The 22,183-nt window shown below is 38.7% G+C and overlaps 1 protein-coding gene across 9 annotated transcripts in view; it reads left to right on the forward strand.

Moving 5' to 3' along the window:
- The first annotated feature begins 2,385 nt into the window (after window positions 1-2,385).
- xirp2b (xin actin binding repeat containing 2b) overlaps window positions 2,386-22,183 on the forward strand; it is a 31,487-nt gene continuing 11,689 nt past the window's right edge. For 2 of the 9 annotated variants that reach the window (XM_034204058.1, XM_034204055.1), the window contains exons 1-8: window positions 2,393-2,449; window positions 3,834-3,948; window positions 4,196-4,330; window positions 19,965-20,128; window positions 20,677-20,805; window positions 21,384-21,473; window positions 21,740-21,797; window positions 21,899-21,987. In XM_034204058.1, coding sequence (XP_034059949.1) covers window positions 20,078-20,128; window positions 20,677-20,805; window positions 21,384-21,473; window positions 21,740-21,797; window positions 21,899-21,987 — 417 coding nt within the window. In that variant the 5' untranslated portion in view covers window positions 2,393-2,449; window positions 3,834-3,948; window positions 4,196-4,330; window positions 19,965-20,077. Of the gene's footprint in view, window positions 2,450-3,833; window positions 3,949-4,195; window positions 4,331-17,600; window positions 17,737-19,964; window positions 20,129-20,676; window positions 20,806-21,383; window positions 21,474-21,739; window positions 21,798-21,898; window positions 21,988-22,183 lie in introns of those variants that run through there. The other 7 variants (XM_034204056.1, XM_034204059.1, XM_034204060.1 and 4 more) reach the window with 7 other exon arrangements.

Below are 22,183 nucleotides of genomic sequence, written 5' to 3' on the forward strand. Positions count from 1 at the left end.
GGAGAGCTTTTTTTGTGGAGATAAAATATTTAACATCCAGTCCTCAATACATGATTTCTCGGGGGTTCAAGGTTCATAATGAATCCCTGAAGCACACACTGCCATCTTGTGGCCACAGTGTTAAACTAGGCTACACATGTGCTGCAGGCCCAAAACTGATTAAAAAAAATCTCAGAGCCAAAAGTGTGGGTGGGTTTATGGCTGGTTCTGAGTCTACTGAGATCAGAGGAGAGAATGATGTTCTTCCCTCATTTTCAATGTGATTTACTTTAGTGTTCTTGTTACTGGGCATGAAGGAGTGAAGTGAATGCTGCATTTGGGTATGCTCAGAATTATAGTGTCTTTATTTAGACATAGAAAGTGCACACAGCACACATATTCTTCCCCAGAATACTATCTACTAATAATGCCTATGTTCTATTCAAGTGTCACAGCAGTAAGCCCTGACAGTGAGCCAGCATAAACAATAGCCACACAAAACAAACACACACTTCTCAGTTAGGTATCACATTTCCACATGTGTGATTTGTTATGTTGATATGAGGAGGTTGGATATGCATCATGAAGGCTGCCTGTGCATCTCAAAAAGAGCAGTAGATGACGCTGAAGAGCTCATTCTGAAAAAAAGCCTTCATTCAGTTTCAGTTACACATCAACAATTTTAGTCAAACCACAAACCAAGGCAAGGTAAACAGAAACAGCTAACATTATGTTTGAACAGAGACGTTCTGTTTACATTTTGAGGAGTAGGCCTACTTTAAGTATTTATATCCATAACAAGGTGGGGTTCAAGCCAATTCCATCTTCAATGTAGCAGCATGAAAAACCAAGTTACTCTTGACCACATGTGTAGTGATTGATTGATTTTGAATTATCCCTTTATACAAATGGTTCAACTTGTATTGGTTTACAAAAGACCAAATGTACATTTGCAATAGTCAAACTATAATTTCATTTCAAAATCAAGGTAATTTAATCTTATTGGTCTTCAAACAAAGTAATCAAATGCTATAACAAAAAGGTTCCCTTCTTGAATAACATATCAAGTTTTTCATAGTCTCCCAGATGTGGTACGTACCCTAAATTGTGCAACAACTTGTTGTGTTTATGAAATTTGAAAACTATTGATCAGGTATTTTCATTGATTTCAGGTGCTTAATATTATCTATACCAATGCAGGTGACAATCATGTCATTTTGTTTTTGTATGTCTATGTTTAAATTAGGGCTGTCAGTTGATTAAAATATGTAATCGCGATTAATCGCACGATTGTCCATAGTTAATCGCGATTAATCGCAAATTAATCGCACATTTTTTATCTGTTCTAAATGTACCTTAGAGGAATATTTTTCAAGTTTTTAATACTCTTATCAACATATGAGTGGACAAATATGCTTTATGCTAATGTTTATTATCATTTGAACAATGACAAATATTCTCATGAATATTAAACACAACAACCTCTGAACATTACAAATATTCACCTCAATTCAACCTGGAACCTCTCTCATTCAATAATACAATACAAATGGTGTGTGTGTGTGTGTGTGTGTGTGTGTGTGTGTGTGTGGTGTGTGTGTGTGTGTGTGTGTGTGTGTGTGTGTGTGTGTGTGTGTGTGTGTGTGTGTGTGTGTGTGTGTGTGTGTGTGTGTGTGTGTGTGTGTGTGTGTGTGTGTGGTGTGTGTGTGTGTGTGTGTGTGTGTGTGTGTGTTGTGTGTGTGTGTGTGTGTGTGTGTGTGTGTGTGTGTGTGTGTGTGTGTGATCGTTGGAGCTATGTGCAACTCAAGGCATATGCTCGAACGGGAGCTGCCTGGACGCTGCAATCATGTTGCGCGCACTATCCGTGCTGAATGTGCTGACTGTTCGTACAATGTCCCACTGTCTGGCTTCCTGCATAACGTCAAGTGCTCGGCGCAGTTGTGGCGAAATGTCGCTCCTCTGTTTTCATTTAAACAGCTCCTTATATCCGTTAGCGCAGCTAGCTAGCACCAGATGCTAACAACAACAATGCACGTAAGGTCTCTCTCTCGCTCGCTCGGGCCACACATACACACACCCTCCCGGTCTTCCCAATGGCCAGTCGGTGCCTGCCGGTGAGCGTGGAAGTGTGGTCTGCCACAAGCGGGCGGCAGGAGCGGGGCTGTCAGCATTAGCTTGGAGATGGTATTTTAAACTCGATGCGCTCTGAAACTACGGGGCGGCCGAGGAAAAAAAATACACATGCGTTAATTGCGTTAAAATAATTAGTGGCGTTAAAAAATGTTTGCGTTAACGCGTTATTAACGCTAACTTGACAGCCCTAGTTTAAATAGCCTACATTATAATTGTAGGCACCACCAAGGTGGAACTTGTTGGAAATGGGTCCATTTCCGACCCGGATGGTTCAGGGGGAAACTTCCGCCCACTCCTCAGAGCTGTCTTCATTGCTGCTGAACCATGTATTTTACAGGTTGGTATTTCATGGTAAAACAAAAAAAACGATGTCAACTGCTTTAGCTGAGATTTATCTGACGAGTGTCAAAGAGATAATTTCATTTCGTGTTGAAACACTTCTGTTGAACTTTAACACGATGATATATTCCAATCCGCAACATCTCTATGTGTGTCCCCTGAGTATAGTCTTGCAGGCAGGTTAGTGGTCGGTCGCTGCACCAAAGGAGTAGATGTTACGTTTACCTGAATAAAGTTTTAAAGGCAAGTCTCCAGGATTTAGGTTTAATTCCTTCACACAGTGTTGTCATTTGGGCTCCTGTATGTAGTTATAGCTTAATTAAATTGATATATTAATGTGCTGTTTAAGAAAGCATTTACATATTACAGAGGTGTAGCCTACTGGTGAGTGTTAGATGTTTATATGTTCAAAGCTTTATGATAATGATATTTTTAGATCTATCGTTATAGGGTTATATTGAACATGTTTAATGATGAGTAGTATGAGTAATAGCTAATGCTATAACTTGCAATTAAACACTATGGTAGCCCTGCTACACGGTTATGCAGGTGACAATCTGTAGACTGTGTAATGCCTGTAACTCGTTTCTTTCTTTTAGTCTCATGTCAAATGAAAGAATTGTTCCAATAACTATTAAATCATGAAGAGGGCTTGGAAAATAAGCCGAGTCAGAGGGTCCACATGCTTAAATAGCTATTTCAGAGGTTCACCCAAACTACATTTGTTTCAGATGTATTTGTGTGTAGCATTACATTACAGGGATTACAGGGCAAAAAAAACGAGTAAACACTGTCAGTAAATTGGATTCTGGAATTTGACAGCGGACCAATTGCTGTCAGATTAAGTGTCTTCATTTCAAGATCCAGATTATTTTAATGCTTGTATAGTCCCAAGTGCTATTTCACTTCAGCATGGTTCTGTTTTGGAGTCCTCATTAGTGCTAATGAGAATTCAGTGTTCCCCATGAAGCATGTTAGCACCTACCTAGTGCATGAAGAACATTTATTTTTGCACACACATAAGACTGCATTAAATCTAGAGAATAATTTTTAGGAAATATGAGCAGAGATGTAAAAATGCCACAGTAAAAACCCCCCAACTGAAGGACAATATGAAACATAACAAAAATAAGAAAACATAAGGTTCCATGTAGAAAAATATGTTTTATTTTAGAAATAATTAATAATCTGTCAAACAAAAGGAAAACATACATATGTATACACTTCAACTAATACTTCAAAACATGAAGATGTTGTTTTGATAACAATAATGAAAATGCTGTGATCTGCTCTCAGTGTAACCTGACTTCTGTAAAGGCATGAAGATCAGGCTTCATGTGACACTGTTCTCTGGCCTTCCTGAATTATTCATCCCACTCAAGTTAACAGGTGCTATCCGGTGTCCTTCATTCAGCACATCACAGTGGACGGACCCATCATGAGAATTTCTCCTCCCCGACCGCCAAAGGAAACATTTTGGACTGTTTTAAGAAAAAGGTAACTTCTTTTTGTCATATAAATTACATTCTCTACATAATAAATGTTATGAAGTAAGAACACTTTGTGAGTTGTGGTGTCTAACTGTTTGTGAACGGCTCCTGCACAAGGATCACTAAGTGTGTCTCTCTTTGGGGAGCTTAGAGAGCTTTTGTGCGCAGCCTGTCAGTGTTCGGCTGCTGATAGAGCCCCCCAGGAAAGTGGAACCCTGTCGAGTGTGGTGACCCGTGTCTTCTCCCTCCTGTAGTTAGACTACCTGGTGATACAATTGCACCACAATGGAAATTCAATCAAGAGATGGAGAGGAGTGAGCAGCAACTACTCTTCTCTCCCTATCCCGCTGGCCTGCTAATCTGGATAAGACGCTTCACATTCACAAACTGTAAGTACAATTATTGGCATTACAGTATATATCGGATCATTTTAAAGGTGTGTTATAGTTGTCACCTGCAGTCAAAGCTTTATATAGTTACACATGCAATACTTAGCACTTCATCAGTGGTGGTTGGGCGAATAATGACATGTGTATGGGGGTTTGTTGCTATAAGGCATCACTGACACCATGAGACATAGGGTACATTTACTAGAGAAATGGTAGAACATAACGTTCCATGCTTTGTTGCGGTATGCACTGTAACGATGTCAGAGACGTCAACATCCGACTGTTGAAAAATATGCTGGCCAAATGATATTTAAGTGACAGATTGGTGTGGGAAGCAAAAGGCAACTGTACGCTTATTCAGCACAAATACATAAGGCTAAAAGGCAACACAGAGTAACTTTAAAACCAACTGTTTGTTACAGAAAGACACATTGTTTGCATCTTAGAAAGCTTTTGACCACTTTACTGGAAGAGTATAAATAAAAAGGAACTCATTCACCATTCAGAGGAAACATCCATCACCATGGATACTGATCTATTGCACTGTATTACGTGTAGTTTGCCTCTGAATGTCTTCCAAACCACCATGCACAAGCTTCTGGTTCAAAATGAGTGGTGCATTATTTATTTAAATCTGCACTTAACTCTATTTATTACAGACATGTATAATGTGACGGGGGCTGCAGCTGGTGATGAACCCACAGAGAAGTTTCACCCAACTCTGCAGCCCCCCCTGGGTTTTACTCTTTTGATGCACGTATACCACTTTAAAGAACTCTGGTACCAGCGGCATTTCTTACCTGCCGAGCATCAAACTGCAGACATGCAAAATTAGCGTCAATGTTGTGCGTCAATGTAGTGCAGTATTTAGCACATTTTGAACAAAATATATTTTTCTCAGTGAAACCAAAATAGAGCGAAAAGGAGTGACAATTGTGTCTGACTAAACTATCATTAGTCAGATGTCCTGGAACATGACTGCAAATAAAAGATGAGTTTCTGACTTGTTCTAAATCCAATCCACAAAGAAGACTTGCAAGGGAAATGTTGATTATGGAAAATGTGCCTCACCAAAATAATCTTGAGAAAATGTGCCAGATTTCATAGTTTTTTTTGTGGTGCTTCGTTATTTAATATTATTTGATCATTAGTGTTTGGGTAGTTTAGGTCTGTTAATTCAGCACTGATTCAGAATGCAGTCCCTACCAAAGCATACGTTTGAAAGATGAGCTCCTGCCAAGAATGAGTAACTTGTCATTGGTTGCTGTTGTTCTCAGTACTGTGACAGGACAATTAGCATAATTAGCACAACGCGGTACATTTACAGTTAGACAGTCTGGGAGAAGGCATGATTAGCAGTGTGTGCAAACCAATCATCATGTCGTATTCCAGCACTGTGAACCGCTCATGAATTCGACAGGGTATCCATGACAACTGTAACAAATGAGTGTGGGCATGGTAGTAAATCCTCATTTGGTTTTGAAATACACCAACATGTATGTCAAATGAGCCCTAAACCATTTTTTCTTCCTTGAATGGCGTTTTTCAAACCGAATAGTCCTTCTCAGAGCACGCTGCCAGTATGTCTTTGACATCATTAGGGAAATGGAGGAACATTACACTCTGTGGGGCTTACAGCGCATGCATTACGTTTCAGCAAGCTACTCGGCTTTATGGAAGTGGCTTATTTGCATCGGATTGCAGGAGCAACAGGCATGACATATTACAGTTGATATATATGCAGATTTTCCCGCCCTGCAACTGAAAGAAAAACATTCCAGCTCGCCTCAAACCTGCATCTTATTGGTCGGTGTTATGTTGCGAGAACAAAAGGGTCTTTATGTTCAGGGCAATGGTAACTGTCAGAGTGATTATGACACAGCAAGAAGAAAGAGAGTTCGTGACTCTCTTGTTAAACACTTTAAAAATAATTTGTCTCTTTGTATTCAGTATAAAGTATGCAGGAAATGATTCAGCACCTCATCACCCTGGAAATAATTGAGCAGGAAATTGAAGACTTTAATGAATCCTTTGTAATTCATTGTCTGCCATAATGTGCACCAACCATTAATGTTGTAGTAACTCTATTTTACCACAAGATGGCTGCTAGGTACAAACAGACAAGGATATAGTGTTGACTAGCCTGCTGATGTTCTTCCTACAACATTCTTTCTCCAGGCAAAGCAGGATGAATGGGACATACACCTAGACATAAACAGCCTGTTTCTACATATATTCTGTAATTACTGTGTTGTCGAATAATTTGGAGATAACTCTGGTCCTCTCCCAGAATTGAAAGGTGTTTACTTTTGAAGTATTATTACCCACCTGCTAAAGGGGCCCTGATTTAAAAAAGTGGGCATGCAGAACTAGATGAATGGGGGAAAAAAATAACTTATACGTCTCAAATTAAACATGTTGTGCTTTTAAAACAACATGAAAAATAAAACCCTATTGCAAAAATTCGAATTGGTTACCCTCATCAGTCAAAACCATTGTGATGGTGATGTGTTTCTACTTTAGGTCTAGCTGATATGATACGTGATTAAATTGCTTACACTGCAAAACACTCACTTTAAGTGTGATACATTTGTCATAATTGGCACGTGTGTCTAGTAAACCATTTTCAGTAAACATGAATCACAATGTTTGGTAATTGATATATAGATAGAAATATGTTGTGCCTTTGTGTTGCCTCAACCACTGCAGAGCAGAAAAAAGCTTCTCCACAGTCTGCTGGGTTTCTACTGCATCGCCATGTACCGCCTCTGTTGCTCACTTGTATAATAACACAGTTTAATGCTACATTAGATATGAGTGTTTCATGCCTTCCTAAATAAATTATTGATAAATAATAAATAAATAAATTATTGAGGCCAAGTGTTGGGTATAAGTGTAATGCATTTATGAAATTGAACCTTATATGGATCGCACGTTTACCACAATTTAATGAAGTGTGCAAAGTCTTACATGACGGCCCATTTCATTTAAAAATGCACTTAATTTAGTGCTTTTTTTATGCGCGGTTCACATGTGATTTGACCTTTCGGTACCACTTTACAATAAGACTACACTTATAAAGGATTCCTAAAGGGTTTATAATTGGGTTATTAATTAGGTTGTAAACACTTTATTAATCATTAAGAACCAGTTCTAACATAGTTTTCATATCAACTCAGGCTCACTATTTGCAAGATGACTAAGCCTTAAATTGGCTACCTAGCTTACTTTGTCTTCTTCATCAGCCAGCATCCTTGGTATCTGTTGCTCACTGAGTTGATTCCCCCCCTTCCATCTTGATGTTTCTTGGCATCTCTTTTGACCATTTATTTACGAGTTACTCACGTTTATAGTTGCCAAAAGGGAGCCTTATTGTAAAGTGTAAAACACATTCCCATTTATTAATGAGTTACTACCATTTATAATAAGGCTTAGCAGTACAGATAAATGTGGGCTCACTATTTGGCAAGCAACCGGTCACAGTTTATCTCATGTCTTATAAAAGCTTATTAATGATTTATAAAGTGTTCACAACCTAATTAATAAATGAATTACAAACTATTGGTAAACCCTTTATAAGGGTAGTCTTATTGTAAATTGGTACCGACTTTTCTAACATGACCACAAGATAATGTATAACAATTGCCACTACAGAAAATATTACAAACAACAAAACATTGTCCCAAAATGTTATTATATTATAACATTGGCGCACTATACCAAACAATAGACTACACTTTAATTTCCAACTTTTAAAGGTCTATTCAGGAATTTCTCTCCTCATATAATTAGAGAGTATCCCCCTTTTAACGTTAATTTTAACTTTTAATTAAAATGCAAGGCACATTGAACATTTGAATAAATTGTGATGTGTAATTATTATTTGTAAGAATCCCTAGTTCATAGTCATTTCTCAAAGCATCTATTTATCTTGAGATTTCAAAATGTGTTATAAATGATATGATCTCCTTTTTCTATAAAATAATAATAATTAGGCTGATAAACCACTACTTGCTTCGAAGACACTGTTCAGCATGTAGGTTTGGAGTGCCCATGTCTGTCTGTTCTTAAATATATGTAAAGGTCAACATACTAGATGACTCACAGAGTGGCTGAGTGCAGCTGAATATATAAACTAAGTAAACAGGGGGTATATCTGCCCGGCCTTGCAACAGCATGTCGAGAAATGACCAGAATGTAATGGAACATTTTTGACTGATGAGTGTCAAGGCGGACTGATGCAATAAGGAAGATAAATAAAGATAAACTCTGACAGCTAAGCTCATATAACATCATCTCTAAACGTGATAGCCAGAGGAGAAAATACATTAATGTTAAATGATGCTGTAGATTTAATGAGTTTTTGTGTTATGGGGCTAAAATTAGTGTAAAATGTAAAAGTCCCTGTTTTCAAATACCTTTCAGCCTGATCAAGTTTCACATTATAGATCCTACCCTTATTCAGATTCATAGATTTCATGGCTAAGTGTCATTAGGATGCGTTTGACGATGCTGAACATTTTATTGACAGTAATATAAGTCACCCATCTTTGAGTAATGGCGCTTAGTCTTTTGTCACTTGAGACAGTTATTTCTAGGGTCTTTTTGAGTTTCCGTCGAGGCTTTTGGTATCGAGATTGGGTGTCAGGCAAGGCTATGTCATAGGACAAGCAGGCGCTAAATATACGCCCTGTTGCTATGAATGTTGCTGACATTGTGTTTTTTGTGTGCAAATTATGTAATTGTCTCAGCAGCTTATTCAACACAATTCATTTGGAAAAGACATTTGGAAATGTAGAGATACATTGAATATATCATGGTTTAACCTTGATGGATTTGTTCAGCTTGTTCGTTCAGCAAAACTTCACAGGTTGAGAAACAAAGTCTATAATGGTTTTCCTCCCCTGCAAGAATGGCCCAGATTCAAGGAAGTTGTAAAATGTGTTTCTGTCAGGGGGTTTTCTACATTGAGGTGAGGTTGATCAAAGTGCCGAGCAGGACAGCACATGAGAATAAATACCTCCTTAGGTTCACTGTGTGATTTAAAGAATTGTAAAGCGAAATCCTTCAAAGAAATTATGTCCCTTAATTGTTAATGCTTGCGTTGTTTATACTTCACAGTGATGTTTGCCATCGGAATGAAAGGTTTCTGTCTGTAAAGCCGGATTATATTTGATCGATGGTTATGTGTTTTATTGAACAATTTTTAACACAACTGCATTCCCTGGAAAAGGGAAGCTGGTGAATGGTCCCATTTGCAGTCCCACTGCCCCGGTTCAGCAAACATGTTGAAATATTTAAAATGCCTCGATGCATTCCAGTCACATGTTAACCTTCAGCAGCCAGCGAGGGAGGCATGAAGGACCATCGCTTTAAGGCTGATACACTTTTGGGTGTCTGTGTGTGTGTATCAACCTCAAACAACTTATTATTTTCAGTCATATTTGGTAGCCATAGCAATAGGTAAGTCTTCAAAAAGGGAATCATCAAGACAATTTATAATGTTCATAATACGAGATAAATCGAAAGAAAATTCCCAATAAATGGGAAATAATGATGATGGTTTTCTAAGAATAAATCAGTAAGACATGGGTGGAGTAGTACAAGAGTAGAACACCGGCTATATTTTAATGCTAAATGCTCCTGGTGGAAAATGAACTGAAATCTGTGCAGCACTGAAGACCTCTTGATTTCAGTGTAGGTTGGACTTTGCCCTTGCTTTGCAACTGAGTGATTCTCAGTGGTGTACTACACAGTTAATGGAAATGTCTTATTCCTAAGTAAGTGTGATATTAAATGGCATTCACCTAAAAGGCCCGGTCCTATGAATCCCCAAAGTAAAGCTTGAACCGTTGCTGTGTGTGTGAGACAGTCAACTCAAAAGAGAAATCAACCTCAGCTTTATTAGCATATATCCACTCACCATCACAAAGCAATGGATGCAGAAACACGCACACATTTACAGCCAATGTGTGGTGGGCAGAGACCGGCCCCCCACCGCTGAGCGTCAGAAACAAAGTGTTGCCTGCTTTTTGTTCTCCATGGTGGGAGCTCTGACAGCTGGCTGGAAGCTTGAAAGCACAAGTGTGTGAGAATTGATTATTTGCTTCAGAGGACCCTTGCCTCTGTGCATCAAAGACCTCACTCTAATAAAGTGTGTCTGTTTATTTTACAGACATTCCTCTGTTTTCTCAGTGCTCTGTAATGCATTTGTGAATCTCTGTTGTCAGGTGGACAAAAGCGTTTTTGCTCATGCTGTTCATTGTTTTAGTTAAATATGTGTTTTTTCTTAGCAGCTACACGAAGAGCATTATAGCAAAAATGTTCTAATGTTCTTAATTTACTATTTGGATAATGGTCTTAAAGACATGATTCAAGCGCAGTGTTTATCTATTTTCTTCCTTCACCCACCTGACAGCGGCTCATTTCATGTGTTTAAACATTGATATAAAATATTATTAGCCAGTCATTTTTGACAGTTCATTTCTTCTAGTCTGTGACATTCTGTAGACACTATAACACTTAAAAAAAGAACACACAAAGAGCCAATTACACATGAAATGATGAGAAAGAGGAGAGAGACCTGCGAAGATAAATCTTCATTCCAAGGGATTCACACATGAGTTGTTTCCATTTTGCCCAATGAGATGTGTTCCAAAAGGACAGCTTTGGACAGCTGGTGCTGAGAGATTGAGGCTTTCACGGAAATCCCTCTGTCTTAAGACTCTTATGAGGCGCAAACCTCCCAGCTCAGAGTGACTGTGCATTAAACAATGTCAGCTGCGAGTTGTTAGGACAGTTTTGTCAACATTTCGAGCATTGTGTTCAATGTGGGTGAAGCAGTGTGTTGACATCTATTGAAATGTTCTCTTTTCAAACAGGTTAGACTTTTTTTTTCAATAAAGTATTTATCTATCTTGCTAATTGCTCCTGCTAGAACATAAGCCTGCAGACATATGAGAGCCCCCATGCTCACACCAACTCTCAGAGAGAAGCAAATAAGCTTTATTGCCATAATATTGAATCATTCACTACTTGTTTGTCAGGTTGGAAGCAACATTACGGAGAAACTACTAGTGTGATTTTCATAAAACTTTATGGAAGGCCAAGGAAGAACCCAATTAACTTTGGAGGTTGGTTAAAATTCTGCGATTCTTTTTGAATCTGTTTTCATATTCATTGAGTGAGTGATCCTGCTGGAAACCACCTTTCTACAGCAGCCAGTGATCCTACACCACACTAAATATATCAGGGACAAACATAGAGTCTGGGGCACTTTAACTGCCTTCTAAATACTGTTAACTTCTTTATGTCTAAAATGAAGATCTAATCTGCACAGCAGCATAACATGTCACAAATAAAATGACAGTTACCAAACATGTTCTGTATTTACGCCCCAAGCGAACAGACCAGCATTGTTCTGTGTAAGTGGTAGTGGGAGCGATCACATTGACAATTTGAAAGTTAGCCTAGATGTTTTAAAGGCAGATGAAATAGACCCCCTCTCGAGGATCTCTGTTTTTAGTTTTAGTTCCTGTCTCTCGTATACCTGCTTAGCATTTCTCTCTCTTGCAACGCTTGGATTTCAGCCCATAGCGTGTTTTGATGTGAGGGCTGGACTTTTTTTTAAGAAGGTTCCTCTCTGCGGGCTCCAAGCAGAAGGGTGGCACTGTCTCAAATACCAAAAAGACAGCATGAGGAGCACCTCCAGGGGCTCATTTAATTTGAAAACTACTTGAAAACCAAAGAAGAGCCCCATTTGAGCCCTGTGGTGCCGATTAGCAGCTAAGCGGTATATCCTCATCCCTTCCCTCTGCTTCCCCCTGAGAGTATTTACATATATAAAGATAAAGAAGTGTTTATATTATTATCTATGATGCAGTATCATTAACGTGTCCCAGGCTGGTAGGTTGCTCTACTTTTCTCATTGATCTCCTTTGTCAGTTTGGGACGAGCTTTATGCAGATGATAAAATACATCTTTATATTCATCGTACAGAATGTGGCTGTCTTTGTGATTACTCTAGACAAAACTGCAGTTATGGAAGTTACACATTTATGTACAATTCAACAATCGTTGAGTACTTTTCACTTTGCATCGAACATATTATTCATAAAGATAGCTTTTAAACCTTTGACTTAATGCTGCGTATGAATCTTTTATTTATGGCTTCTGATTCATGAATTGTACATGTAATACTACTGTATGAATGCTTTAATTTCACGGGTAAACCATTTGTAGTTTACTTAATGATTATTTTGCAGCCATTGCTTTGTCATTAACATCATAGATTTAAATCACATTATACCAATAGTGGTGTAAAGCAAAGTTGTATTCGCAATAAAGTAGCCACAGTATTCGTTGTACACTGGATATTGGTCACATAGCTTCTGTTTTAAATTTGCGCCCATTCACAACTTTTTTCACATAAATTGATTTAATGTTCACCTGATTAAATCATGTAAGTCCACCACTTTGGTGTAGAATAAAATACAAGCTTTTATATTGATTATTATGACATTTTGTACAAAAATGTATGGTGCCCTATTGCAATCCCCTTACTTAACATCCAGGGCCATCATTAGGAGAAATATTTGGTTTAAATAATGAAATGTGTTGACAACTGGGCTACAGACATGACATGTGGTAAACATCCATGGTGCCAAGAGGATGACTACGTCCACCAGATGGTGAAAGTTCTCACCTATCTTGTGAAATATCTCTACTAAATAAATGAACACAACATGTTAGATAGACATTCATTGCCCCCAGAGGATGAACCCATATCTTATTTGTTTTGCGCCACCATGTGTGGATGTTAGCAAAATATCTAAATAGACTGTTTAATGGATTACCAATATTAAAGATAAGGTATAATAACTCTTCTAGAAGCATATAAGGTCAAAATCATGATCAATTACAGGCACCAGTTACATTCCAATCAGTCTCAGCTGTGAAAGCATACTGACATACTAGACTAAGAAGGTAAACATTATACCTTTTTTAAAGTTTGGCAAGTCAGCCATGTCATTGTAAGAATGTAAGCATGCTGACGTCAACATTCAACTCAAAGCACTGTTGTGTCTACGTACAGCCTCCGGAGCTAAAAGCGTGGCTGTACACTCGTGTGACTTAGTGAAAGATGACAAAGAAGACAACAGGTTTTGAAAACATAAATGTAATTTCCCACCAATTTTTTTTCAGTTTGTCCATTTTTGTGTTTCACCACATCTCTAAGGATAGACATAATAGGGTTGTCATTGTCAGGCTAAGAGGTTTGTGGGTGCACTATGTGCCTGCCTGGTGTAAATGAGGTCTTGTAATGTTTTCCGTGGACCGCAGGAGATCCAGCTCATCAAAAATAATGGCCTTCATGATAATGAACAAACCGCTTCCTCTCATATCCTACTTTCTCTTTCTACAGTAATAGAGTTAGTACCAATCAGCGTCATACACCGTTGCATCATTTTACCCTTGCTGTGCTCTAAAATTGCACTCTTCTAATTCAATTTGTCCAACACCGGAATAATCTCATATTCCCTATTTCAAAAATATCTCTATGCTAACAAATCCTCTTACTTTTCTTATCGTGTCACATGTTTCTTTCTGAGGGTGATGGCTGGGGATGTGTGTAGCTCTCTTCAGTGCTACCAGGTGGCCTGTGGTCAAAAGCACAAAGTGATACTTTCTGTGTGTAGCAGAGACCCCCCCACACAGAGCCGTGACTGTGTGGAGCCTAAAGAAGCTGCTGCTACTCTACATGACGCCACAGTGTACAGACACTTTGGAGCTGCCTCATACCACTTCTTAAAATACAGCGTATCACTCGCCTCTCACACCTGACATCATCTGTTAGGCATGTTGAACTTTATGATAGATGCTCATTTCACACCCAACACATTATCTTCTTTCACATGACCGTACTAAAAGCTACAGTCATTAGAAATTCATTTCAATTCAGAAATATCTTGGGTGAAATAAATCAAAGAAAAGTGGAGTGCTATAATGTGTCCTTTCAACTAGGCAGTGGCAGTAAGTAAATAATCCCTGATTTAAATGCCTTTCCTTTGCAAGTGTCTGGATCTAAGATTCCTTGTGATTCATTGCCTCACTTCCAATGGCATCTGGCAGAGATGTGGCTCATTGTCATGCAAGCCATGGTGCTATCTGCCTGTGGTCTGCATGCAGTGCTCACTGATGTGAGCTACACTGAGCCTCTGCTGGGGAGAGGACCAACATGAAAACACTGTTGGCAATATTTCAACAGCACACAAAACTGTAAAATATTGGGCCATGATACCATAGAGTTCAGTTTAAATGTACATGAATGTATCGGCAGTTGTGTTATTGAGGCATGATACATCAGGATGAGACGTCCAGCGATCTTTATAAATCACCTATATTGTAAATGTAATAAGAATTGTTGCGGTTGTAAATTAGTGATACTGATTTCAGAGCTGTTCTTTTTTTGTGCTTTCTTCAAATTATCAAGATGACTGATTCACTACTGAGGCAAACATTTGCACTACAATTGTGCGAGGTGAATATTAACATTACATTTGAAACAACAGTTATTTGTTTAGTCAAGCAAAGAGTTCAGTGAAAATATTCCTGTCATAATTAATTAAAACACATGAAAATGTGTTTTAAATGAATAATTGAGCATCATATTAAGACATTGATATAACAGATATGTGTGTTTAGACTAGCCTAACATTCATAATAGAGCTATCATTATCCGTTGACATTATTTCATTATAATCTCCCGATTGCCTTTGACATAAAAAACATGTTTGTTTTTAGTAAAGGCATCACAAAATATTTCTGTCAAAATGTTTCTGTCAGCCTTTGCGAGTATGACATTTCCCTTTTGTTTCCTCAAGAAATAATTCAACGTTGTGAAGTAAAAGCTCAGAGGCTTCTCCTCTGGGTTTTTACTCTTATTTAATCAGGAACCGTGACAAAGAGCTCACAGATATTTACAACCACACTCTGGGCGAGTAGTTTAAAGAGGAGTGAGGTTTACAAATTGACACTATAAGGCAATATGTAAACCTCACTCCTGCGTGTGTTGGTTGGCGTTGGGCCATTTCTCAGGAGGAAGTAGCCAGGTGTTTAGTGAGCTGCTTAAAGGTGGGGAAGGTCATTTTGGAGAAACCAGCTCGAGTGCGCTAGAATTTGAAAATACACAGCCGGAAAAAATCTGCCACTTCCTTACAGAGCCACTCGATGGAAGGCTGACAGGCAGGTAGGCCATCCAGTTACTTTAGCCGGGCCGGCTAAAATGATTGGTCGTGCTTTTTACAGTACTACGGCTTCCACAGATGACATTTTTGTATGGATTTTTTGTCAAAGCACTAAACATTTTCATTGCCATGGAATATAACAAAAAGTGTATCTCGAGCCGGTTTCTCAAACTTACCTACCCCACCTTTAAGGGCATGTTTAAAGAAGTTACGGAGAGAGCAAAGACAATTAAATCACCATACATTATTCATTATTGTCTGTTATTCGCCACAAATGATCATTATTTTCTGTTTCTTTCAACTTCCTGAGTATCAGCACAACATGTTGCTTGTTGTTGTTATACATTTGAAAACCTTTGAGGAGACATTCGGTTAACTTACATCTGGAATTGACCACTATTAACTGTGATATTCAGTAATTACAGTTCTTGGAAGTAGTTCTACAGTACAGTGGCACATTTTTTTGTTTTGACTGTGTTCTTATATGTAGACTTTATTACGGACTGGACTCTAGATAAAGTGCAACAAACCAGTGGAAATACTAATTTACATTTTCATTCTGAAGGCGTTCCAAGGAGAGCAAACACAGTGGCAATAGAAGATGTCACTAAAATATTTAACTTAATGATCCCTCACACTGGACTTCTCTCATTGGCTGTGTGTGTGTGTGTGTGTGTGTGTGTGTGTGTGTGTGTGTGTGTGTGTGTGTGTGTGTGTGTGTGTGTGTGTGTGTGTGTGTGTGTGTGTGGTGTGTGTGTGTGTGTGTGTGTGTGTGTGTGTGTGTGTGGTGTGTGTGTGTGTGTGTTGTGTGTGTGTGTGTGTGTGTGTGTGTGTGTGTGTGTGTGTGTGTGTGTGTGTGTGTGTGTGTGTGTGTGTGTGTGTGTGTGTGTGTGTGTGTGTGTGTGTGTGTGTGTGTGTGTGTGTGTGTGTGTGTGTGTGTGTGTGTGTGTGTGTGTGTGTGTGTGTGTGTGTGTGTGTGTGTGTGTGTGTGTGTGTGTGTGTGTGTGTGTGTGTGTGTGTGTGTCGGGTTCTCTTCCTTTAACCCTCCCTGCATGACCTAACTGCTATGGATCACAGAGGGATTCAAGCTGAATAAAGCAGGTTCATCATGAAAAGAACATGAGACCTCGAAACACGAATGTTCCGATTTATCGTACAATCCATTCTTGCTCTTGACTTTTATTAAGATTAAAATGATTGTGACTTCCATTACTCTAAACCTGGCAGAGTTATGCCAGAATCCTATTAATCTACATTTTAAATGATCAGGAGAACAGGTGAAGGGGGAGATTAGCATTTGACTGAGGTTTAGCGTTAGCATGAATCCCGGAGTGTCTCTTTTAAAACAGGTGGTCAATGTAAATGCAGGTGTGAGTTACACATGCTGGGGATGAACGGGGTTGTGCAGATGCCTTGCAGACATGTCTGGTCTCCAAACACTGACACTACCAGAGACAGGCTGTCGCCACTGTCTCCAGCTGGGCCAAACAGGAAGAGCTGGCTGGCTCTGTCTCACTCTGAGGTGTCTCTTCTCGTGTTCAGCACCCCTTTAACCCTCTTCTCTTCAACACATACCATTACATCACTGGCTCTGTCATACCAACAGCAAAGAACAGAGCACAGCCAACACAGTTCACCACAATTTAAAATGTGTTGTGTCAGCACCTGCCCGACATCCACTTTACATTGTTTAGCGATTACCAGAAGCAGTAAAACATTTGAGGTTTAGAGTATTTGCTGTGGATTTGTATGTGCATTATTTAGCATAAAATGATGGGCGGTAACAGCTGCAAGACTATGCAGTTCACTAGAAGCCATGATTATGAAACCCAGGGTGACCTGATTTATTAGTACACAAGCGAGTCACGGGAAGTATTTCCATATGGTTTTCTGGGGACTTGACTTGGGAGGCACGGAGGCCACCCTCTCTAAAATAAAATGCACCCCAGGCCCATTTTTTGCAAGGGGGCGGAGGGTCTAAAATAAAATCAGCTGTCACTGTCTGCTTTCTGGACAGAGGTGAACACATAGTACCGGAGCTGGTCTCCAACATTGACTGGGATTTGCTTTTTGGCTTGGAAAGAACCTGCAGGCCGGGGGTGCAGTGGGATTTGTACGCGCTGAGCTCATATTTTTATATTTCAATAACCTCCTTACCTGGTAGGTGACGAGCACTTCGAGAGATGTGTTTGAGTTAAGTGGGATTTTGTAAAAATATGTTAATGGATTTTGAATTGTGTTTTTATGTTAATAACTCTGCATGCAAAAAATGGAAATGCATTATAAAGTCTCCTTTTTTGAGTTTTGCAGAAAAAACATGAAAAACAGGCTCGGAACTCTTGATAGTACTCAAATTCATTAACATAGTGCTCATGTTGAGTGCACTTCCACTCAAAACACAGGATACAGAGATAATAGACAAAGTTATGTCGGCCCTAAAATACTAAATATATTAAATTTTTTAAGCTTGAGGAGAGATCACATTTTTTATAACAAATTCTAAAATACATGGACTTTGGAGCTGTTTGCACCTCTGGGTGTCCCGTTGCTCTTCTTCCTTCGCCTCCAGGCAAGTCAAATAAGTAATACGGTTTTTACAAAATATACACAAACATGAGGTTATTGATGCAAGCTACTGTGTATCTAAATGCTTTTGACCTACCAGCTTTCCTATATATTTCACTGAGAAACACGACCCTTTATGGTTAAGTTTAAAATAGGCTTGATTTATTTTTGCTAGTACATGGCGCCTAGATTACTTCACTTTCTTGTTATGTGAGCTCTCACCCCGACCTAAGGTGTCATGAGATATCTTCAGACTGTCGAAACATTTTTTGGGATGCAATTTTTTGTTCCTACTACAATAAGTCTACCTAAGACCTTAACTTTAACTTGCTACAGGGCAAGGTTTTCCACTCCTTATGCGTCATTGCTCTAGTTAAGATTTGAACTAAAATACACACTGTATCTAAGTAAATGTAATTCTCTAATGTTAAGAGTTGTGAAATATTTTCCTTATCGGTTTCATCTGGCTGATTGGTTTACAAACATACTTACCATTCCAACAAGGCTAAAATAGATCACAGTGGACTGGTAGCTACAAATCAAATGGCAAAATAAGTATACCAATGGGAAGCAGCTAACAACGGTGCAATGCACACTGAGTTTTAATATAATGTCTTTTTGCCATGAAATTAAGAAAGCATCATTAATGTGTTTCCATTTCAGATCCATGAGCCCACTATTGAGCTTCATTTAAAATAGTTTAACACTTTTATCTTTAACTCAAAGAACTGTTGATGTTTTGATTTGTTTCATTGTGTCTGTAATTTATTAGGTTTTCAATACATAGAAAAATTATAGTGATTAAATATGTCTTTTTCTGCCAGCAATGATATTAAAGATGTGAAATAGCATCTTGTGTTGCCAGTCTGGCAGCTTTTGCTGACAATATTATTGTTATTACAATGAGTTACATACAGTATACACATGGCTTCAATTCATGCACATTCACCACAGAGCAGAGCGGATATGTTTGTATATGCTGTAGCCTTCAGAGTAATGGATAGTCTTATTTTGATGCTGTACTTTTTTCAATCAAAGTAGTGTGTATTCATATTTCATTTTCTTATTTGCATCAGCACATTTATATATAAGTGAACTGAGTCGCGAATACTTAAACTTGCGAACATAGACACAAATATTTTGTCAGCAACTGGTCGGATATGGAGTCGATGGAAGTTAAATAGATGATCACACTGACACTGTTTTTTCAGCAGATTACAATACCCTGCAGGTTAGCAATAATATTCATTTGGTTCAGCCCTTTGGTTGATGCAAGTCCAGACATGAAGTCTAACTATGCCTAAGATGAAAAATGTAAATGACTACTAAAACTACTGCCTGTATAATCGCAGATCCCTGATAATACATTTCTATGCGGATAGGTTTTGTTTTGTACACAGTACACTATGTCCTTATTGTTAAATATGAGTTCTTGACCGCAGTGATTTAAAGCCAGAATGTTTGTGTAATTTCCCTGAAGAGTATTTTGAATGACTTGCAGTACAAAGCATCTTTCCTGCATTAATGTAGCACCTTTAAAAGCATTGTTGTGGCTCCAATTTAGTTGTCCTAGTCAATATATTTACCAGTTTAAAAAATATCACACATTTCATTCAAAAATATGAATGATTTTAAATGTATAATATCCTGGAGCATACTTAGAAGAAACTGCGCTTTTTATGTACTAGCCACTAATCTAGCTTTAAAAAAACACATTGATTTCATGTGATTACACACTAAATATGGTGCTACCACTAGTTGATACCTCTCGCTACATGTGAAAAGCGTTTTACTGAACAGTTTATCGGTTCTTTGTGCCATAGCTGCTGGCAGCGCAGGTTGAACCAGGGCAGGACTTCCTGAAAGAGATATAAACCAGAGGAACCGGATTCACTCTGTGGGCTCAGAGGTCATCCCACTGACCAACTGTGAGGCCATGTACCAGCCAGCTGTTTCCAAGCAAGCAGACAGCACCATCCCCAGCAGGGTACTTTAGTTTGTGCATGGTCATGTATTGTTCTACTAAAACAGGACCTGCCAGAGCTGCCTGCACTAAAAAAACATTTGCGAAATTTGAAGCAAACTTTCTATGGTCAATCATATGGGCCTGCTTGCTATCCTGTTGTTTACTGTATAGTTTAGTCTTTAGCTGCTGTGGAGCATTCAGAGTTGCACAGAAGCTTTTGTCACCATAATGGTTGGGGTTGTCATGCAGTATTAGTGGAGGTGATGACAGTTTTGCAGCTGGGGAAAGGGGTCAGTATGCTATAAATAGAGGGGAAATATATAGAGGTTCTCTAAAACATTAATTATAGTGGGCTTTACTTTTAAATAGTTCTCTCAATTCCTAGAAACTATTACAAGAATAGCTTATTATATGAGTTTCTATCTGTGAGAGCGCAAGCCGCACACATTAGCATTAGCGACACCGTGTTTGAAGGCGGTGGGACTGCACTGCAGAACAGTCCTATTAAGTATCGGTTTGATTTCAGCTCATGTTGAAGTGGCAGCTAATGATATTTCCTGCTTCATTAGGTCATGGAAGAGTCGGAGGTCTGTTCTCTGCCTGGGGGACTTGCCAGTGTGAGGAAACAATTTGAGACCCAGGAAACTGCAACATCACACAATGTAACCCAGTTCAATTTTCATCACAGAACTGTGCAGGTACACATGTTGAACACAGTATATCCAATAATGAGGCTGAGAGCATGCAAGAGATGATGTGGCGGTCAAATGACAGTGAATTGAGCATGTTACCATTAGCATGAGAATTGCATGAATGCATGAGGAGCTTGACTATTAAAATCAAGGCCCTCATTACATCTTATTGCACCACTTCCAAAACGTTTATAAAAGCTTTTATTGAAACTTTCAGGGCTCTTTAATAACACTTATAATGTAGTTATAGATAGAAACTTTCCTAGGCAGTGGAAAATAATCGTATTTCTTATTCTTCTATGGTACAGTGCGAGTGAACGGTTTGACACATTCTTTGTTATTTTGCCTCCATCTGTGATAATTCATTGCCAACTGCAGTGAGCAATCTGGTCTAGCGTCTTCTCTGCATGGTATTGAGTTGTGTACTATTAAGCTTTAGCTAATGGAGTAAATTGGAGTGGAGTAAAAACATCTGACGCAAGGGAGGCAATATGTTGATGCAAGACTGAACAATTTATCCCTGTGTTTGTGTATTATGCACACATTTTTGCTGTGTTTGACAACCACTTTCCTCATCTTCACAGGAAATGGCCAACTCTGAGGTCACAATGTCAAGCAGCAGCAGGCATGTCGTCCAAGGCAGCCAGCAGCTACATTTCAACGAAGGAGCCACGGTATTGAACGTTCTGTGTTACTGCAGGCAGGGCCACAGGGCTTGGCTAATGAGCTCAACACTTGAATTGCCTTGATGGCTAAAAACTGTAAATGATTGCAATCAATCACTTGTGTGCTATTAGTGATTGTTTGGTAGTCTCTTATAGTTTAGGCAGAGGTAAAACATTACATGTAGTTATTTATAGGCAAACGATTAGTGGAATTGCTGTAGTTGGGTTTTTGATGATCAATATATTTTCTCACATTTCTCTTTTAATATTTGTAGGTGTCTTACAGCAACAGTAACTTGGAATCCAGTTTTGAAAATCATCACGATGAAACAGGTAGGGTGTTGTTTTGGTATTTGTATTCTCTCTCGTATACACTGTCATTGACGGACTAATTTAAGCCCTGCCTATATTCTTGTGACTGTGCTGACTTTTAGAAGAGGAGGTTCCCAGGTACACTACTAAAGAACTGAGGGATCACTTTGAAAAATCAATCGAAGTGGCTGCGGTACAAAAACAAATTAAGGTAAGCGTTTCCATTTAATTTGAATTAGGCTAAAGTATTGAAAATGTGAAAGCTCAGAATATTTAACTCAGTTTAAGTATAATAAAATACATTAAATAAGGTATCTTAATAATTAAAGATTTTAGTTTGGTTTGATATGAAAACACCTTAATGTACTGATGGTAACAGTTAGTGTGGTCAAAGGTGAAGTCTAAAC

This window comes from Gymnodraco acuticeps, unplaced genomic scaffold, assembly GCF_902827175.1.
Source record: "Gymnodraco acuticeps unplaced genomic scaffold, fGymAcu1.1, whole genome shotgun sequence".
Lineage (NCBI taxonomy): Eukaryota > Metazoa > Chordata > Actinopteri > Perciformes > Bathydraconidae > Gymnodraco > Gymnodraco acuticeps.